The following is a 22,027-nucleotide window of genomic DNA, read 5'->3' on the forward strand; positions in this document are numbered from 1 at the left end:
GGCAATGCAGAATTAGATTTGAAGTACAAATCACTGTTCTCCTCTGTAAATTAGTGAAAAGAGTGGAAATTAGAGGCCCCACAGTGCAATATTAACATGGTTAAGTAATGAAACACTATTATTACAGTTTTATACATTTTGTGACATGCTAAGTGTTGCGATAACATACTGTATATTTTCTACTGTAAATGCCCCCAAAAAAGCTGATTTACCATCCTTAGCTAAAGCTAACGCTAACTCTACTACCAGAGCCGCCACGATAAAAAAATTAGCATGATTCTTAAGGCACAATATGATATTATTGCAATTTTACACATTTTGCGACATGCTGAGCATCACAACACCATACATTATGATTTAATACCTTTTTTCAATGGTAAAAGTCCCAAAAGTAGCTGATTTATTGTCAACTTTGCCACACTTTGCTAAGGCTAATGCTATCTCTGGATGTTGGAGTGTGAGGTGAGTCCTTATGTTTGTAGTATTTCCGGAGTGTTTTATTTTCATACCACACTCCTCGCAAATCTTATGTGTCATATCCATATTCTTCATCTCTTCCTTGTTAAATTTTTTTTAGATTTAATCGCTGAAGGCTTTTTGATTTATTTCTCCGATGCCTCCATCTCTGAAAAAAAACATTAAACAGCACTATAGACTGAAAAAGCAATTCTAGTATCAAAAGTTTACTTCATTTTTGCAATGTACATAAGAAGATTAAAACAATATTGCCATTTAAAATATTGCAATATTATGTTGTATTCACCCCCCCCTCTACTAAATCAGCTTCTTTTCTTTGTTCTTCTCCCTCCAGGTTTTATTCCAGTCTGCACTTTGGGTCTTTCCCAGGTCGGCCGTATTAACCTGGGTCAGAATGTTAGCAGCCTCCGCTACTTTGCCATCTGTGGGCTCCAAGAAGGCTTTGAGCCATTCGCCATCAACATGAAGAGAGATATCACAATGTGGTTCAGTAAGAGCCTCCCCCAGTATGTTCCAGTGCCCACCGACCACAACCACATTGAGGTACTGTATTTAAGCAATTTTTGTGTCATTTAGTTGAGTTTAAAGGTATGAATAAAAATTATGAAATATCTTATTATTGTTCTCATGTGACCTGTAGGTCTCTCGTGTGGATGGAACCGTAGACAGCGCCCCCTGTATTAAAATAACCCACAAGACTTTTGGATCCCAAAATGCCAACACAGACATGCTGTTCTTCAGACTGAGCATGCCTGTAGAGTTCCACCTGACATTCAAGGTGCCTGCAGGCACCACTCCCCTCACACGAACCCTCACCATCCCTGAAGAAGAGGTGCTGGAGGTGGACCCCGACTCTGACTTTGAGGTGCTGAAGAAGTCAGCCAGTCGCAAAGAGCAGGAGGAGAAGGAAAAGGAGCCATCCGTGCCCAAAGATATCCTAAGCATTAAGGAAAATGACAAAGACACTGCATCTGAGAAAGGAAAGAAGAAAGGGTGAGATCTGAGGACTTTTATGAAGTTTATGCTAACATTTGTATGTTTACCCTTGTGAAAGAGAAGTACATTTCAGCATACTTTTCAAAAGAGTACTTATTAAGTAAATGATATACTTTAAAAGAAAACACTTGACCCAGTTAATTAGAACTTAAATTCATATTAATATGTAATTTCATACTAACTATTTTGTTTGGGGAAATATGGTTAAAGTGTACTGCCGAATCTACTCACAAGCATTAATGGTGAAGTAAGATTTTGTAATGAATTTAATGTCATTTTATTGAAACTTGTATATCATGTTTTTAAATATATTTGTAATTACACATTTGTAATGATGAAGTTGCAATTTAGTACATTTAAAATATATTAATTTTAAAAATGTAAAATGTTGAAAAACACCCTCACAATTCTTCCCTCAGCTTCCTGTTTAAAGCTAAAAAGGCAGCCATGATCACTCCTCCTCCACCTCCACCTATTATGCCCCGTTTGTTTGAGGATGTGGTGCCTGACGATCGTGACGACCCAGAGATCATCCTCAATACGACCACAGTCAGTTTTCATTACAAGATCTGTAATATTTAACACACTCTTTGCTCTTGTTTTTTTTTTTACTTATGCTTCTCTCTCTCCCTGTCTCAACTGTGCAGTACTATTACTCAGTCCGTATCTTCGCCGGTCAAGAACCTAGCGGGGTATGGGTGGGTTGGGTCACCCCAGACTTCCACATGTATGATCTCAACTTTGACCTCTCTAAGGTCCGCACTGTCACTGTGACTGTTGGAGACGACAAGGGCAACATACATGACAGGTGAGATGATATAAAAATTCAGCTCACTGATCTGCCATGTCAAATTACTAAAATGTGGGCCAACAAGGACAAGAAGCTGCAGTGCAGAGAAGTGTTTAGTTAAAAATAAATGTTCGGTATAGTGAGGTGATGTAGGTGAATATCGATTTTGGTGATGTAAGAGAGTGCACCAGTGGCCTAGTTCAGTCACCGACCATAAGAATCAGTTGGGAGCAAAAACAAAACAAAAAAGAAAAGAAAAGAGATTTTAAAGTGTAATGCCTATATTTATCATATTTTCAGTGTAGTATTTTAGATGTACAACACACATTTAAAACTTTTGGATCTAGAAAAATAACTGAAATCAAATTTATTTTCACTAAAATTTTGAATTTCTTGTGCCAGTGGCAAACGTTTTATTTTAAGCACAAACCTCACTATTTTTGACAGATTTATGCTTAAAATAACAACAACAACAAAATATATATATATATTTGCTTGAAAAGGTGTAAGAAAAATTCTTAATGAAAAACATATTATCTGCAAATAAGATTTAATTTAAATGATTAAATTATGAAATTTTTCTATTTAAGTAAACAGATACCAGCTAAAAAAAATGATTTTTTTTAGTGTCTCTTATCCTTACCAAGGCAGCATTTATTTTCTTGAAAGCAAAATATCATTACAATTTAATATAATTTTTCTATTTTCTATTTTAATATATTATAAAATATTATTAATTGCTGTGATGTCAAAGCTGAAATTTCTGCATTCTTTACTTCAGTCTTCAGTGACACTTTCAGAAATCATTCTAATATGCTGATTTGGTGCTCAAGAAACACCATTTATTTGAAAAGAACAGTATTTATTTAAAATAGAATTCTAAAATAGAAATGTATAAATCCTTTCTAAATAAAATTACTCATTACAAAGAAAGAAAGACCACAAACTTTTTGACGGTATTGTATTATTGTATAATTTTGATTAAGCAACAAAATATTTGTTTATTCATCACTCAAGAACACTTACAATATTCTGTTTGCTTATCAGTATGAAGAGGAGTAACTGCTATATGGTGTGGGGAGGAGAGTTTGGCGGCAGCACCCAGCAGAGGTTCAGCCAGGAGGATCTGGTGATTGGTTGCTTGGTTGACCTGGCAACAGGTCTCATGAATTTCACAGCCAATGGGAAAGAGATCAACACTTTCTACCAGGTAAGTGAAGATCATCTCTTCAAAGGAGGAACTGTAGTGGCACTCAAAGTCCCTGTTAGGAGTGCATTTTCTTCATTTGAACTCATATGTATACATATGCTCTGTCAGGTGGAGCCCAACACTAAGCTGTTCCCAGCTGTGTTTGTATTGCCGACCAGCCAGAACATGCTGCAGCTGGAACTCGGAAAACTCAAGGTCTGCACTATCCTATGCTTCTGGCATAAAAAGTCAACAGTTTTCTTTTAGAAATACTTTTACTAAACATTTGTAGCCTTAAATTTATCACGTTTTTTTCTCCATCCCATAGAATATCATGCCTCTTTCGGCAGCCATGTTCCGTAGTGAGCGCAAGAACCCGGTGCCCCAGTGTCCTCCTCGGCTGGATGTTGAAATGCTGACCCCTGTGATCTGGAGCCGGATGCCTAACCACTTCCTGAATCCAAAAGTGGGGCGGGTGAGCGAGAGGCACGGCTGGATGGTGGAATGTACAGAGCCTCTCACCATGATGGCTCTGCATATACCTGAAGAGAACAGGTACAGGAGAACAAGACAAGAACAAAAAAAACCTAAATTGAAAACAATACCCCGCAGGAAAAACAGCAAAAACCAGCCTAAGCTGGTTGGCTTTTCTTAGCTGGTTTAAGCTGATCGCCCAGCCTAGCCAAGCTGATTTTAGCTGGTTGTTCAGCTGGTCTCCCAGCCAGCCTGACCAGCTAAAGAAGAAGAAATCCCCTCTAAAAGCATCCTGTATCTATATCTATCCTATCTATCTATGCAACTACCATGCAACCATGTAGCAACCAAGGTTATTTTCGTAAACGAAAACTAAAACTAAGACTAAAACTATTGGTCAAAAAACATTTTCTTAAAATGAAATAAAATTAAAATTTCTAAATAAATGAAAAACTAAAACTAAACGAAACTAACAACAGTAACTGAAAAACTAACGAAAATAAAATAATAATTAGCAAAAATAAATAATCGTGTTCGTGATTTAATAAGCTCTCATTCTGTGCCAGAAAATCAGACCTATGGTTGTTCAGGGAAATAGATGGCGCTTCATGCACGTGAGCTGCGTCCTATAATCACAGAGAATGCGTTTTTGCATTTAAAAAACAAGACGCCAAATGGGAAATAACTAAAATATGAAATGGGAAATAATAATAATGCACACCTCACAGCGCACGAACGTTTAAAAGTGTGCTTGACGTGCGAGAACAACATGAGAGTGAGTTAGACACAGAATTAAAAGTTTTGGACCAGCTGACTTTAGTGAAGAGTCATTTTGTCACGCTTTGCGATTACTATGGTAACGTAAGCCTAGAGTCCATGACACGAGCATCGCCTTGACTGTATAAAATGCATCCAAAACGAGAGAAAGCCATAGCCGCGCTGTGTTTTCACCGCTGGCCATGTTGTGTAAAAGGGGCTTTAGAACTGGGATTGATTGCGTTGCTCATCTGAAGCGCGTGCACGCTGGAGAGGCTCGTCAAAGTAAAGTGCAAACATCATTTAAATCACCATATCGCATTTATTTTTGAGTAGTATGAGATTTCAAACCATTTTAGATTGTTTCTTCTTATTGTATACATTCATAGAGGGAGACGGGACATACAGTAGTGTGCACCGGTGGCTCGTGCAAAAAATCCAACAAATTAATGCATTGAAAATACAGATGGACAAAAATAAAGTTTACAGAGTTTCAATGACGATTGCAAAGAACATGTCTGCGTCCCAATGTGCACACTGTCCATGCTAAATTCTATCTGATATTAGTCATTTTTAATAATATTTAGGGCAGATAGGGTGGATAGTATTTGCATTGGGACACAGGGCGTGTTTCTTCAATTTAGCTCCAACCCTGATAAATACTCAACTGCCTGATGCTGTCTAGTAACTCTGAAAACCTTGTTGTTTGTAAACTATTGACATATTAAACAAGATTACATCTTTAATATGAATGAATATGAACATGAATATGAATAAAATAAATTGTATACATATAAGTTGCATATTTTTGTTATTTTTTTTAATTGTAAAGAATCATTTTATTTTCATTATTAAGATGTTTACAAAAGAATTAACTGTAAACTGCAAACATTCAACTTTGCTAAAATTAAATGCCTGGGTTTGGTCTATACTGGAAGTGTCCATTAACTCTGTTAAACTATAATTACTAAAATTAAAACTGAAACTGAAATATATAAAAACTAAATAGAAATGTGTACACAAAATAAAAACTAAACTAAAACTAACAAAACCATTAATGAAACTAACTAAAACTAAAATTATAGGAAATTTGAAAACGATATTAAAATAAAAACTAATTTAAAAATTCAAAACTATAATATCCTTGGTAGCAACCACCCAGAACACCCTAGAAACTAGAAACAACACCCTATCAATGACCATGAACACCCTAGCAACTGCCTAGAACAACCACCCAGAACATCCTAGCATACAAATAGCAAAACCCTAGCAACCACCCAGCAAAAAGCTTAGCAACCACCCAGGACACCCTAGCAGCTGCATAGCAACACCCTATTAACCACCAAGTCGTGACTATGAACACCCTAACAACCACCCAGGACACCCTAGCAACCATGTAGCAAGTATCTAGAATACCCTAATAACCACCTAGCAGCCACCCAGAAAGCCACCGTAGAAACTGCATAACAAAACCTAGCAACCGCCTAGCAACCACCCAGAACACCCTATATACCACATGACTATACACTAGAAACCACACAGCAATCACTCAGAACGCCCCAGCAAACAAATCACAACACCCTAGCAGTGACCCAGCAAAACCTTTAAAAACCTAAAATAAAATAATAATAAAAAACCTTAGCAACTACCCGGAACACCCTACCAATCACCAAGCAGTGACTATGGACACCCTAACAACCACCCAGAACACCCTATTAACCACAAAGCAACACCCTAGCAACCCCATAACAAAAATACCCAAAATGCTACCAAACGCATAGCAACATCTTAGCAATGATCCAGAAAGCCCTAGCAACCACCCAGAACACCATAGCAACACCCTAGCAAACCACCAAACAATGACCCAAACCACCCTAGCTACTGCACATTAACACTCAGAATATCCTGACAACCACATAGCAACACCCAACTGCCTAGCAGCCACCCAGAGCAACATAGTAACCTTCATAATCTGAGAAGGGGGCGGGAGAAACAACTCTCTCCAATACTTTCAGTTTGAACTGCAGTACCCATTTCAACCACCAGCTGTCAATATTAAAGGGATAGTTCACCCAAAAAAGAAAATTGTGTGATTAATTGCTCACCCTCATGTCATTCCAAACCTGTAAGACCTTTGTTCATATTCAGAACACAAATTAAGATATTTTTGATGAAATCCAAGAGCTTTCTGACCCTGAATAGACAGCAATGCAACTGACACGTTCAAGGCCCTGAAAGGTAGTAAGGACATTGTTAAAATTGTCTATTTGACATCAGTAGTTCAACTTTAATTTTATGAAGCTACGAGAATAATTTTTGTGCGCAAAGAAAACAAAAATAATGACTTTATTCAATGATTTCTTCTTATCTGGGTCAGTCTCCACCGCCATTCACAAGAGTATCACGATGCATGCGCTGCGACTTGTTTACAAGCAGAGGAATGTACACGCATATGTTATGGTACTGTCGTGAACATGCATCGAAGACTGACACGGAAGAGAAAAGATGTTGAATAAAGTTGTTATTTTTGTTTTCTTTGTGCACAAAAAAGTTCTGTCTAGGGAGGGAAAGCTCTCAAATATATATATATATATATATATATATTCTAAATATTTGTGTTCCACAGATGAACGGAACGACATGAGGGTAAGTAATTAATGACAGAATTTTTATTTTTGGGGGAATTTACTCTTTAACATACTGAAGCATTAAAATCTTCAAAATTTCTTTCTGACCAGGCTTTCTCAAACCAACATCAAAGTTTGTCTTGACAATTTTTTTTAATCTAGTTGTGTATTGTTCAATAGTGGACGTGTTTCTCTCTGCATATGCAGGTGTATTGACATCCTGGAACTGTCTGAGCAGCATGACTTACTGAAGTTCCACTATCACACTTTGATGCTTTATTGCGCTGTGTGCGCGTTGGGCAACAACCGTGTGGCCCATGCCCTCTGCAGCCACGTGGACGAATCACAGCTCTTCTACGCTATTGAGAGCACCTACCTGCCTGGTCCTCTCCGCAGTGGCTTCTATGACCTTCTCATCAGTATCCATCTGGAGTCAGCCAAACGCAACCGCTTGGGAACCAATCGTGAGTTTATTGTTCCCATGACAGAAGAGACGCTCAGCATCACGCTTTTCCCAGATGCAGAGGCGGCCAATGACCTGCCAGGAGTTGGTCTCACGACCTGCCTCAGACCCAAGCTACACTTCTCCCCCATCAACTTTGTGGGTACCGACCCAGATTTGTACACCCTAAGCCCCATAATCCCTCTGCAGGTACGATGAGAATACAGTGGAGTCCAAAACTGATTGCTGTTAGGCAGATAATATCTGTTGATGTTAATATCTGCACTCTTTCTTCCCTTACAGGAGCTAAAGACCAAGGCTCTAAGCATGCTTACCGAAGCCGTGTTAGATGGTAGCCAGGCCATGCGCGATCCTGTTGGGGGCAGTGTTGAGTTCCACTTCGTTCCTATTCTCAAACTCATCAGCACCCTCCTCATTATGGGCATCTTCAACGATGAAGACGTCAAGCACATTCTCAAGATGATTGATCCCAATGTGTTTGGAAAGAAAGAGGAGGCAGGAGAGACAGAGGAACCAGGAGAGGAAGCTGCTCCCAAAGAGGAAGGAGAGGAGGTGAAGGAGAAAGAAGAAGCGGCTGAAGGAGAGGAGGAAGCCGTGGATGAGGGAGTTGGGGAGGAGGAGGAGGAGGATGAGGAGCTGAAAGCTCTGAAGAAGGAGGAGGGACAGGAAGGAGAAGAGGTTGAGAAGGCAGTAGAGGAGGAGGAGGGAGAGAAGGTGGATGGAGAAAAGCTGAGGAGGAAAAGGAGGCAGAAGAAGTAGGCGAGGGAGCCAAAGAGGAGGAAGAGGAGGCACCGGAGGAGGGACTACTTCAAATGAAGCTGCCAGAGTCTGTAAAACTGCAGGCAAGTTTAATAGCTCTATCTATCTATCTATCTGTCTGTCTGTCTGTCACAATAAAAGATTGTTTTCAAGAATACAATAATATATTTCAGAGATATAAAAAAATCATCTCAAGTAAGTGTTTTTTTTCCTTACCTCTCAGGCAAAGTCAGGTAAGGAAAAGGAAAGGAAAGGACATGACATGTCCCATACTTTGTCCTCTGCATTTCACCCATCCAAGTGCACACACAGCCCTGAGTAGTGAACAAACACACACACACACCATGAACATACACCCGGAGCAGTGAGCAGCCATTTTTTTGCTGCGGCGCCCGAGGAGCAGTTGGGGGTTCGGTGCCTTGCTCAAGGGTCTCACCGCAGTTGTGGTATTGAGGGTGGAAGAGAGCGCTGGTCATTCACTCCCCACCTACAGTCCTTGCCAGTACCGGGACTCAAACCCACCAACTTTTCCGACTCTCTAACCATTAGGCCACGACTGCCCCCAAAGGTGGTAGGCAGAAGTGTGTTTCCAATACATTCTGGTTCTCACTCAACAACGCTCTAACACAGATGGCAATGCAATCAGGTGAACAGTTACAGTTTTTCTCAATTGCTTTGGCACATTTTCGAAACAATCTTAACATTCTCTAAACTGTGAGTGCAAATGTCACAACTGTTTGCTTGAACTTCAGAACTTTATTATGTCTTTTATATGTCTGCAAAATGCAGTTACTCACCCAAAACATTTCATTCATGCTTCAAAACCTAGTTATCGTGTCAGTAATTTGGCATAGGCCACCAAAATATAAAGTATTTTTGTCATCGTGTGAGCCACACTGGTCAAAATGTTTAGTTGTTTTTTCACCATGACAGTCAACCATGTAAATTAAGGTTTTATAAAAAAAAAATCTGATATTTGTTGAGAAGAGTCAATAGTACATAGAAAAAAAAAAGTATATGAACATTTGTATTTATACAGTACATTTTTGTACGAATGTATTACATGTAAAGTGAAATCTTGCTTGTCCAATTACTGTACATTTCGTATTTCTTATGTTACCACAAATACACAAAAATACCAAATAACATCCATGAAAAAAATTATTCTTGGTGGACATACTGTCGCTCTTGTTGGTCAGGCCAAAGATTTTCATCAACATCACATCTGATGTTTTCCATTGCCATGCACCGGGTAAAAAATCTCCTTGAATGCCGCACCCATCCCCTGCAATGATCAGCTGTGATGCCCTTACATGCAGCATTCATGGCATCCAACAGAGAAATCTGATCTTGTGGTCTATGATTAGAGATGTTCCGATACCCTTTTTCCCTTCCCGATACCGATTCCGATACCTAGGCTCAGGGTATCGGCCGATACCGAGTACTGATCCGATACCCGGGTGTGTATCTGGTTATACAGTTGTATGTACTACTAGCCCTGTATGAATTGATACAATTATTTTAGGGTGTGCTTCACCATAGATAGATAGATAGATAGATAGATAGATAGATAGATAGATAGTCTGGCGAGTAATTTTAACTGAATTTAAGACCGGTGGTGGTGCTTTTTTGGTCATTCAGTGTTTCTGTAAAAATGGGGCAAAACTGTCAATAATACTGATAAGATAATAATCATACTATGAATTCTACTCAGAACAATATAAAACGCACTAAGGATTAACGAGCTGCTGGATTCATGAATATTAATCACGTTGTCTGCATTGGCTCGAACGGATTTGCTGAAATCAAAACAGGGACGATAATAGGTGAACGCCAGCCAATGAGATTGTCGTTTGCGCATTAGCTCCGCCTACTACCGGAGAACCCGGCAGTTAAGCTGAAGAATTCCAAAGGAACTCTTTCTGTCTATTTTGACAGAAAAATACAACAAAGAATAACGTTTACATACCATGCAGAATTGACAGGCTACATGTAAGACTCCCTTGCTCCCTCTCCCTCTCTCTCTCTTTTTGCGTGTGAGGAAAAAAGCAAAGCGACGGCGAGTCGTGCGCTTCACACTAGAGCTTACGGTACGTCAAATACAGGTGCGCTGCGCATTCATTCAGATGAACTGAAAAATATATCGCTTGACGGAGAGTGAAACTCTGAAGCGCTCAGTCAGAGTGTTCAGCGAGTGACAATATATCTGTGCTAAACTTATACATAGCCTCCCAGTAAAATCTGATCATTTATTAGCCAGTGGCTAATATTAGACATCATTTAGTCGCCCAGGGTGAAGATTTAGTCGCGTATGCGAGTGATTTAACTTACTGGCAATGTGCTAGCACGTTTGTATTTCTTCTTCTCTGCTCTAAATAGTGGTTGCTTGTGTGGCAACACAGCACAACTTCCTGTCTTTGCATTCTGAGCAGCGAAGAAGAATTGATTTCCGATTTGCAGCATTAAGCAAAGCTAGCGCGCATAACTATAGGTCTTGTTTAAAAATGGTATCGGATCGGTACATGGGTTCAAGTACTCGCCGATACCGATGCCAGAATTTTTTGTGGTATCGGTGGAATTTCCGATACTAGTATCGGAATCGGAACAACCCTATCTATGATCATATACTTTCCACCTCCATGCTGAAAAAAACTCTTCTATTGGATTTAGGAATGGAGAATATGGTGGAAGGAACTCTACTGTTATCCTTTCATGTGCAGCAAACCAGTCCCTAACAATGTTGGTTCGGTGGAAGCTGACATTATCCCAGACAACAACATAATTAGGCAAATGCGGTCTAACTAAACCTCTTGTTCTGGAATCAGGTCTCTGTAAAGTGTGTTTAGGAAGGCCAGGAGAAGCTGGGTATTATAGGGCCCAATGTGTGGAATATGTGGAACACCATTCTCTGAAATGGCAGCGCACATTGTAATATTGGCCCCACGTTGGCCTGGTGTGTCAGTTGTGGCTCGGTGTCCAATGAGATTGCGACCACTTCTCTGGCCTTCGGACAGATTGAACCCGGCCTCGTCCACAAAAACAAGAATGTGGGTTGTTTCATGTCCTTCTAAATCCATGATTCTCTACGAAGAAACACAGAAACAAAATAAAGTTAATTTTTATTCTAGAGTTCAGTAAATGTTTTCTCTTCTTATGGGTTTCTAAAACTTGTACTTCTAAGATGCCGAATACAGGCATCTTAGAAGTACAGTAAAACTCACTAAGTGCACACCAATAGTTTACCTGAACATACTGGTACCGCAGCTCCTTCACTCTTTCACTATTCCTCTCAAATGGCACTTTGTAGAGTTGTTTCATAGTCATTTGATGTCTTTTCAAAACTCTGTCTATGGTGGAAATGCTGACAGAATTTATATTTGCAAAAACATTGTCATTTATGATTGCACTTTGAATCTCTCTTAGCCTGATATGACCATGTTGCAAATTTCATGTTCTTGCTGATGGTTAAATACTGCTGCTCTGCCACCAGCACGAGGTTGTTGTGCGGTTCTATAGAATGTACAAATAGACTTGCATTTACCTTTACAATATTGTTGTTTATAAAAATACTTTACATACTGTAAAACAAAAAAATAAATACATATTTACCTGTTTTCCCTATGAAAGGTTTGCACAATTGATGACACTGTGGACCTGGTTACATTAGGCTGTACTCTTCGACCAGCCTCTTCCATTGTAAAACCACGATTTATGACATGATCCACAAGTGTGGCTCTGATTTCATCAGAGACTCTGACTCTTCTATTTCCCCCTCTTCCTCTATTATGTCTTCCTCTAACACCACCACCACATATTCTTACACGTCTTCCAATTGCTCTTCCATGAGCATGTTGCTGCAGTTCAGGGTTGTGGAAGTCCTCCATTCTCAAAAAATTTTAGTGATTGTGCTGTGGGCAATCTACATATATATGCTCCCAAACTTGATTGGTTAAATGGTTGAATGGTTGATTCAAATTGTATTGTAATTAGAGGTCATTTGCCAATTTAGCAGACATTACAAACAATGTCAGTGTCAGATATTTATGGAATATACATGCGTTTATACCAATTTTTCATAATTGAATGGATCGTTTTGAATGTGATGGCTTACACGATGAAAAATGATTGAGAAGTTGTGAAGAGTTTGACAGTTTAAGTGAGAATCGACTCATCAGTTTTGATCAACAAGCCGTATGCAATTAGTTGTTGTGCAAACTGCAGACAATTGTACTTACTGTTTGCACACATGTGCCAAAGCTTTTGCAATTTGTTCAAATCAATAAGAAATTTCAATCTGATGTGAACAAGAAGCTAATTATTCAGAAATCTGAACTTAATGTTTTGGAAAAAATAATAATAATTCGAGAATTGAGCCAAGGCAATTGAGAAAAACTGTAATAGTGATTTCCGTGACTTTACGAGAAGGATTACAATGAAATCGCAGTATCTCATAAGATAAAGAATGAAATTTCAAACATATTTCAATCATTCTCTTGGGCCAAAGTTGTCTATTATGTTGTCCACAGGGGGGAAGCCTGAGTCCTGCACACGGGCGGGTACACGCAGGTTAACCGCTAATATTTGATATAATGGGTGGAATGATTTTTATGTGTAGGGTACAGTTGCGGGCCGGAGTGTGATATGCACGGGCCGGTTGCGGGTCCAATAGCCAAGACTATTTTGACTCAGTCCAGTACACGCTAAGCAATGTAACCAATCGCGCTGCCACTGATTGACAGCTGTAGTGATTATATTAAAGGGAGCACTCTTTGCTTGCTTTCTGTATTTACTCTATTCACAATTTGAATAAAAGTTTTAATAAATGAGTTTTGTCTACCTCATGTAGGAGATTTAATGAAGTTCCTAAACGTAAGTTAGGGAGGAGCGAGCCCATCTAATCTTTCAATCAACAGCCAGAGTATATAAGCAGCTGCTTACCTCTCTCCGGTCTCAGCTGCTCCAGCATCCCTCCACCTCCCCAATCTCCACCTTCTTCTTAGGTACCTTGCCCTTTGTAATCACCTCATATCATGTCCCCAGGGGGTTTTATCAGAGCTCGAGTTGAAGCTGCTTCATCGAGGACAGCAAGCCAAATAAGTTTACTCTATTTCCTAATGATTATATGGGCAAACAAACTCGTTAAATGTGGGTGCGGTTTGGGTTGCAGTTTTTATGTCAAACGGGCCGAATAAGGGATTAAATTAGTGTTGCTGTCGGATAACGTGTCAGGTGTTCTTTTAATTATTGCGGGTGTGGGAAGATCATTCCACCAGCTAGGAACGGTGAATAAAAATGTTCTGGAAAGTGTTTTTGTGCCTCTCTGTGATGGCACCACAAGGCGTCGCTTACTTACAGATCTCAGGCTTCTGGAGGCGATACAGATTCGTAAGAGTGAATGGAAGTAGGAGGGTTCTGAGCCTGTGACTGTTCTGTACGCAAACATCAATGTCTTGAACTTGATGCAAGCCACAACCGATAGCCAGTGCAGGAAGATAAAGAGAGGTGTAACGTGGGCCCTTATGGGCTTTATGAAGACCAGTCATGCTGCTGCATTCTGAATCATTTTTAGAGGTTTGATTGCGCATGATGGAAGTTCAGCCAGAAGAGCATTGCAATAGTCCAGCCTTGAAATGACAAGAGCCTGGACAAGAAGCTGTGCAGCATGCTCTGTTCAGAAGGGCCTGATCATCCAGGTGTTGTGCAATGCAAACCTGCATGATCGAGCTGTCTTTACAATGTGGTCCTTGAAGGTAAGCTGGTCACCAAAGAATAGTTGTTGATGTTCCTAGTTGGATGGTGAAATCATGCTGTAGAGTCTGAGTGGCAGGGAAGACAAGAAGCTCATTCTTTGCCAGGTTGAGCTGCAGGTGATGTTCCTTCATCCATGCCGAGATGTTTGCCAGGCAGACTGAGATTCATGCAGCTACTGTTGGATTGTCTGGTTGAAATGAAAGATAGAGCTGTGTGTCATCAGCTTAGCAATGGTAGGAGAAACCATGTGCTTGTATAATGGGTCCCAGTGATGTAGTGTATATGGTGAAGAGGAGGGGTCCAAGAACTGATCCCTGAAGAACCCCAGTGACCAGTTGATGTGCTTTTGATACTTCTCCTCCCCAGGGAACCCTGAAAGACCTACCTTCAAACCATTGGAGTGCAGTTCCTGTGATGGTAGAAAGGAAAATCTGATGATTTACAGTGTCAAAAGTGGCAGATAGAACCAGCAGAATGAGAACTGATGATTTGGAATCGACTTTTGCAATCTGCAGGGCTATAGTGACCGACAGTAAAGCAGTCTCATTTGAAGGGCAGCTTCTGACACCTGTTTGATTGATGTTTAGTTGGTCATTCTGTGAAATAAATAATGTAACTGTGTTTATAAAGGTGTGAACCAAATGATCCATTCCATTAGAATAACAAAGGAACAGCATTCCTCAGGAATGTCTTGTAGATTGCTGGATCTCCAGCGGGAGGTACCAACAGTATCTGTTGTTTGTAGCCCTTTTGTCTTGAGGTATAAAATTCTGTCCCACTGACAGAACTTTGGGAGAAGCTAAGATTATTACAAGGGTTAAGATTGTTTCAGGGATTACGTGCTAACATCACTACTGAAGAACTGCTACACGACCTTCTTCAATAAATTCTTCTCCCCACAAAAATTTTGGTCAAGCCTACTTAATTTTTTGTATTAGAGAAATCTAGTACATTGGCGAGTCACCCAAAAAGCTGCACAGCAAAATACACTAAAGGTGATGATACATGGGGCAACCTTTTAGGTTAGAAGGGGTAGAATGCACTGGCTTGTCTAGACAGAATAGAAAAGAAGTTAAAGTGGATCATAAAGTATCAGTTACTGTATTCACATCCAGAGATGAGAAATGGGTGGATGAAGGAAGAGAGGATGACACTACAGAGGTATGATGGAAGCGTGAAAGGGAGCATGAGTTTTGCCTAAAAGTAACTGGTAGAAGAATCGGTGGCACACAAGTAGTAAGATGTAGGTTAAATGTAATAAAGAAATGATCAGAGATGCTTAGAGGTTTTACCAAAATGTTGTCTGTGATAAAATTGTGTGTGTAAATTAAGTTGAGCTGGTTGCCTGATTTGTTAGTGCTTGTGGTGGTAAGCTGTTTGAGATTGAATGAAGCTAGGAGTGGAAGTGGAAGTGGAAGCTAGGAAGCAGAAATCTGCAGTATAAGGCTTCTCCAGATGGATACTGAAGTCACCAAAGACTACAATTGGACTGCCATCCCCAGAGAATGAGGACAGCAGCCCATCCAGCTCCTCTATAAAGGTAACCGGTTGACCAGGAACTAGGTAAATTACTACAATATGGAGTTTAACAGGAGCTGTTACCATAATAGCATGACATTTTTATTGCATAGGGAAGAGTGGGTTGAGTATTTCCAGTTATTAGAAATGAGAAGACCAGTATACCCTTCCAACCTGACGGGGGGTGTGAGAGAAATGGAAGTGGTTAGAGAGAGCAGCTGGGGTGGAGTCTTCTGGACGAATCCAGGTCTCAGTCAAGCCCAAGATCCTAAGTGTACACTGAGAAGCAATGGTCGGAATGAAGTCTGTTTTTGACAGCTGACTGACAATTCCAGAGACCCACAGAAAAAGAAAGAGGTTCAGATAGAACACAGGTTAGCAAGATTGTATTGCTGTCTGCGTTTGATGTTGGAGCGTTGTTGAGAGAGAACAACACTGTATTGGAAACACTACCACCTATATGACTCTGCCTGAGAGCTAAGAAAAAATACACGTACCTGAGTGTATTCTTGAAAACAATCTTTTATTGTATTATTGAATAAAATATTAGTCAATTATCAAAGAAAGAAAAGAATAATAGCCATAATATGGACTATTGTAAGTGCGGTGATACTGTGATTTCCTTCTCACACTGCTGATTTCACCATTAACTGTTTAACTGAACAGTTTATGTTGTTGTATATGGTATCATTGTAGTCCTTGTCCATCATAACATAGGGATAGACATGACCTTTTCTGTTATCATGTATCGTTCAGGAGATATGACACAAAATACATAATTTGATTATGGCAGAAGGTAAAATGGTTGCCATGGCCACCACGAGGTGTTTTTGTGATGGCTCCATTTCTGAAAGTGTTCAGGGCCCCAACCTGTACAATTGTACCATGCTTTTATGAATATTTCACCTCAAAATTTGCACATATTACCTGGACTATATAATGTATATTATCTATATTTATATTTATCTATGTGTTTCTCCCTCTCTTTCAGATGTGTACCCTTCTACAGTATTTCTGTGACTGTGAGCTCAGACACAGAGTTGAGGCTATTTTGGCATTCTCTGATAAATTCGTGCAGCATATCCAGTCAAACCAGCGTGAACGATACAACGAACTAATGAGAGCATTTACTATGAGTGCTGCAGAGACCGCTCGCAGGACCAGAGAGTTTCGCTCTCCTCCTCTAGAACAAGTATAATACACAACTCTTTACCTTAAACCCACATACTGTATGATTTTAAATGCTTTCAGGGAGACTAATCACTGATTATGTGCCTATATATGTAGGTTTTCCTGTTGACTAACTTCAAGCACAACCCTGAAGAAGAGGACTGCCCCGTGCCAGAGGAAGTGCGCGAAACCCTCCTGAGTTTCCACAATGAGCTTCTGAATCACTGTGGTCAGTGTTCAAAATATGTAAAAGAAAAAAAAAAAGACTGCACGGCCACATTACAACAACTAAACACCAAGCGGCTGCAGTTGCAAAATCATCTTGTGAAATTCTGTACAAATAACTCAATTTTTTTCTGAAGATTCAAACTGAAAAATGATGATTATGAAGAAGAATTAATGACTGATCAAGACAAAAAAATCTACTCGACTACTATGTGGTTTTTATCCATATTTGTTTTTGTACCTCAGGTGTCCATGTAGAAGAAGAAGCAGAGGAGGAAGAGGTAGAAGCATCTCTGAGAGGGAGACTGCTCAGTTTAGTGGAGAAGATCAAGACCTTTAGGAAGAAAAAGGAGGATGAGGAGCCAGAACCAGAGGAAGAGCCCAAACCTAGTGAGTAAATGTAATAAAATATTGTGAGATATTAATTGCATTAATGCAATTGTTGATCTATATTTTTGCTATTAGTTCAAAACTGTACTATTTTTATTTTTCGTGTTAGTCTAACATTTCCAGAACATTCTATGCCTCAGGTACTTTACAGGAACTGATATCCCACACAATGATCCTCTGGGCACAGGAGTCCTTTATTCAGAACCCTGAGCTGGTGCGGCTCATGTTCAGTCTTCTTCACCGGCAGTATGACGCACTGGGAGAGCTGATCCGGGCCCTGCCAAAGGCCTATGCCATCAGCGCTGTGTCCGTACAGGACACAATGGACCTACTGGAATGCCTGGGACAGATCCGTTCCCTTCTCATCGTCCAGATGGGCCCGGAAGAGGAGAGGCTTATGATTCAGAGCATTGGGTGGGTACTTCAAATGACTGGATATCTTTTTTTGTTTTTTTAATCCTCTCATGCTCACCAAGGCTGTGATTATTTGATCAACTATATTGTGAAATATTATTATAATTTAAAACAACTGTTTTAATATATGTTAAATATTGTAATATATGTTCAAATGTAATGTATTCCTGTGATGGTAAAGCTGAATTTTCAGCAGTCATTATTGTGTCACATGATCTTTCAAAAATCATTCTACTGTAATATGATGATTTGGTGCTCAAGTAACATGTCTTATTATTATCAGTGTTTATTATTATCATCGTGTGTTTTTTTTCAGGATTCTTTAATACATAGAAAATTTAAAAGTGTAACTTTTATTTGAAATAAAAACGTTTTGTAACATTATGTATATACGTATATATATAACATTTTATTTGCTTGAATGAAAATAGTAAACCTCTTTCTGACCACAGACGGTAGTGTGACTTGTTTTTTTATAATGCCCTGAACTTCTCCAGAGTCATTTATATTTAGCTGGACATCATATCTTTTGTAGCATGTGTAATTTTTCAAATGCATATTGTCTCTTGTCTCATAGGAACATCATGAATAACAAGTTGTTCTACCAGCACCCTAACCTGATGCGAGCCCTGGGCATGCATGAGACGGTCATGGAGGTTATGGTCAATGTACTGGGAGGTGGAGGAGACTCTAAGGTACTTTCCTGTTTATGTTATATAAATAGCCTACTGAACATTTAAAACTGTTTTTCTTGGACACAGATCTGACTCTGTCATTGAAACTGATGTAAAAGGGAAACAAATTTTTTTTCTGTCTGTAGGAAATTCGATTCCCGCAAATGGTGACCAGTTGCTGTCGTTTCCTGTGCTACTTCTGCAGGATCAGCCGTCAGAACCAGCGCTCCATGTTTGACCACCTCTCATACCTGCTGCAGAACAGTGGCATTGGACTGGGTCGGTCGCTTTGTAAAATTTACCTGACATAGATAGCATATTTTTATTATTGTTAGGCACGTTCACACCAACGATAACTATAATGATAACTCAATGCCATGAGAATACGGAAGCCCACAGCACAGCTATAATGATAACAACACAGAGGAAAGATATCATTTGAAAGATTCAAAATTATTTTTTCTAGCTGATGAATGCTAAAAATATTGACAGCCAATTGGAATCTGCGACATAACTTCAGTGGATGCTAACATGGTTATCGTTATTCTTGGTAACGCTTTACAATGAGGATCCATTTATTAGCATTAGTTAACATTTTAAATAAGATTAATGTTGTAGTCATTGTTAATTTTAACATTTACTAATACGTTTTTAAATCAAAGTTGTATCTGTTGATGTTGGATAATTAAATTAGCATGATGAGTAGCCAATGAACAATTGCATTTTTATTGACTAACATTGATAAAGATGAATAAATGCTGTAAAATATATTGCTCATTGTTAGTTTATGTTAGCTAATCCTTTCAACTAATGTTAACAAATGAGACCTTTGAGTAGTTCTTTAAAAGTAGTTCTAGTTCTTTAAAAAAAAAAAAAATCTAAATTTTAAAATAGTACAATTTAGGACCATAGTATTACTCTTTTTGTTTTGTTTTGTTGTGTTTTAAATTATTTGTCATTTTTTGTGTTGCCTTTTTAGGGATGCGTGGATCTACTCCTCTGGATGTTGCTGCTGCGTCTTGCATCGACAACAACGAACTGGCACTGGCTCTGCAAGAGCAAGACCTTGAGATGGTAATGCTCTGAACAAATTGTATATTGTAGCTAATTATTTTATGGTACAGTGCATTTATAATGTACCACTGCAAAAAAAAAAAAAAATCATTGGTTCACTGTGCTACTCAGGTGGTGACTTATCTGGCTGGATGTGGCCTTCGGATGTGCCCCATGCTTCTGTCTAAAGGCTACCCTGACATCGGATGGAATCCAGGTGGAGGAGAGAGATATCTGGACTTCCTACGTTTTGCTGTGTTTGTAAACGGTGAGCATATTAAGTGGAATTCTGTTTCTGACTCCTCTGTTTGAAGGCATTCATAATTAAACTTTGTGTTTGTGTCTCCCCCTGCAGGTGAGAGTGTAGAGGAGAACGCCAACGTGGTTGTTCGTCTGTTGATTCGTCGACCTGAGTGCTTTGGCCCCGCTCTGAGAGGAGAGGGTGGTGCAGGTCTGTTAGCTGCCATCGAAGAGGCCATTAAGATCTCTGAGGACCCTGCCAGAGATGGGCCAACTCCTAAAAAGGACAGACGTTTCATGTAAGACATTTCAGTGGAAGTGAATGCTTGAATTTTGATTTTCATTTAAACAATTTGTCATTATATCATGTTCTCCATATTCTATTTTTTGCCCCTTGTGATTGGTTCACAGGTTTGGAGGGGAGGAGCAACATGAAGAGAACAGATTGCATCTTGGAAATGCTATCATGTCATTTTACTCTGCACTTATTGACTTGCTAGGTCGCTGCGCTCCTGAGATGCATGTAAGTAAAACAATGTGAATAATTTACCTGTGGAGTCCATGACAAATGTAATGTTTTTTTTTGTTTTTTGTTTATGAAAGAAGTCTCTTATGCTCCACAATGCTGCATTTATTTGATCGAAATACAGTAAAATAAATAAATAAATAATAATATTACAATGTAAAATACATTTATTTCAATTTTAATATATTTTCAAATGTAATATATTCCTGTGATGGCAAAGCTGAATTTTCAGCAGCCATTACTCCAGTCTTCAGTGTACCATTATCCTTCAGAAATAATTATATAATATGCTGATTTGTTTTATATTACTGAATAAAATATGATTTCTTAAAAAACAAAAATCTTACTGAACCCAAACTTTTGAATGGTAGTGTATAAGATATTTTTACAGATTTCATATGGACTTTAATTTTAATCCTGTTTTTTTACCCACAGTTGATCCAAGCAGGTAAAGGTGAAGCTTTGAGAATCAGAGCCATCTTGAGGTCTCTTGTACCCATTGAAGACCTGGTGGGAGTCATTAGCCTTCCTGTTCAGATCCCCACCTTTGGCAAAGGTGCACAAAATAGTCACCATGTGACCATTTTGTATTTTAATCTTTATTTTTCTGTCTGTTTTACTTTTTACTCTCAGGTGGAAACAGGCTTCCATACAACTTCTGTATACTCAACTCTTCTCATTTTTCTTATGCTACTTTTCATAGATGGTCAGACTGTTGAGCCAAAAATGTCAGCGAGTTTCGTGCCAGATCACAAAGCCTCCATGGTGCTTTTCTTGGACAGAGTCTACGGCATTGATAACCAGGACTTCCTGTTGCATGTGCTAGAGGTGGGCTTCCTGCCCGATATGAGAGCCGCAGCCTCTCTAGATACGGTGAGCTATATATAATATAAGTAATGGATAATCAACGGCTAGCTGTGCATTAAATCATTTAATGCACAGCTAGCCATTGATTATCCAGTTTATGCCATGGTCATTTGCCAGAATTCACATATTAGAGATAAAAATGACGGTTATTTTCGTCTGCATTACTATTCAACTGCAACTGTATGTTACTATGGTTACCAATGTTTATAGGAAGCGCATTAATATAGAACGTGATTAAACTGACCTGGAACTACCTGTGCAGTTCAACGAATTTAATCAACACCTGCCAGCCAATCAATATTGAGTATTCAGACAGACCATGGCATAATATATTATAATATAATATAATATAATATAATATAATATAATATAATACACTGATCACTGATCTTAATTGTGATCCTCCAGGCGGCATTCAGCACCACAGAGATGGCTCTGGCTCTGAACCGTTACCTGTGCTCAGCTGTGCTTCCTCTGCTCACAAAGTGCGCCCCACTGTTCGCTGGCACAGACCACCGTGCCATCATGATTGACTCAATGCTGCACACCATCTACAGACTGTCCCGTGGCCGTGCTCTTACCAAGGCTCAGAGGGATGTCATCGAGGACTGCCTTATGTCTCTTGTCAAGTTAGTTCACTCTGTAACGTCCACACTCAAATGTAAATA

General features: G+C 39.3%; 1 protein-coding gene across 1 annotated transcript in view; it reads left to right on the top strand.

Moving 5' to 3' along the window:
* ryr1b (ryanodine receptor 1b (skeletal)) overlaps nucleotides 1–22,027 on the top strand; it is a 110,175-nt gene that overhangs the window by 38,648 nt on the left and 49,500 nt on the right. The window contains 23 exon segments of the mRNA XM_058750549.1: nucleotides 812–1,020; nucleotides 1,118–1,470; nucleotides 1,893–2,022; nucleotides 2,121–2,281; nucleotides 3,311–3,473; nucleotides 3,582–3,668; nucleotides 3,781–4,007; nucleotides 7,517–7,961; nucleotides 8,055–8,499; nucleotides 8,502–8,614; nucleotides 16,792–16,992; nucleotides 17,088–17,199; nucleotides 17,442–17,585; nucleotides 17,726–17,999; nucleotides 18,577–18,694; nucleotides 18,820–18,952; nucleotides 19,653–19,747; nucleotides 19,859–19,994; nucleotides 20,082–20,265; nucleotides 20,378–20,489; nucleotides 20,928–21,048; nucleotides 21,196–21,365; nucleotides 21,768–21,988. Of these exon segments, the coding sequence (XP_058606532.1) occupies nucleotides 812–1,020; nucleotides 1,118–1,470; nucleotides 1,893–2,022; nucleotides 2,121–2,281; nucleotides 3,311–3,473; nucleotides 3,582–3,668; nucleotides 3,781–4,007; nucleotides 7,517–7,961; nucleotides 8,055–8,499; nucleotides 8,502–8,614; nucleotides 16,792–16,992; nucleotides 17,088–17,199; nucleotides 17,442–17,585; nucleotides 17,726–17,999; nucleotides 18,577–18,694; nucleotides 18,820–18,952; nucleotides 19,653–19,747; nucleotides 19,859–19,994; nucleotides 20,082–20,265; nucleotides 20,378–20,489; nucleotides 20,928–21,048; nucleotides 21,196–21,365; nucleotides 21,768–21,988 (4,354 nt within the window).

This window comes from Onychostoma macrolepis, chromosome 18 (genome assembly GCF_012432095.1).
Source record: "Onychostoma macrolepis isolate SWU-2019 chromosome 18, ASM1243209v1, whole genome shotgun sequence".
NCBI classification, from domain to species: domain Eukaryota; kingdom Metazoa; phylum Chordata; class Actinopteri; order Cypriniformes; family Cyprinidae; genus Onychostoma; species Onychostoma macrolepis.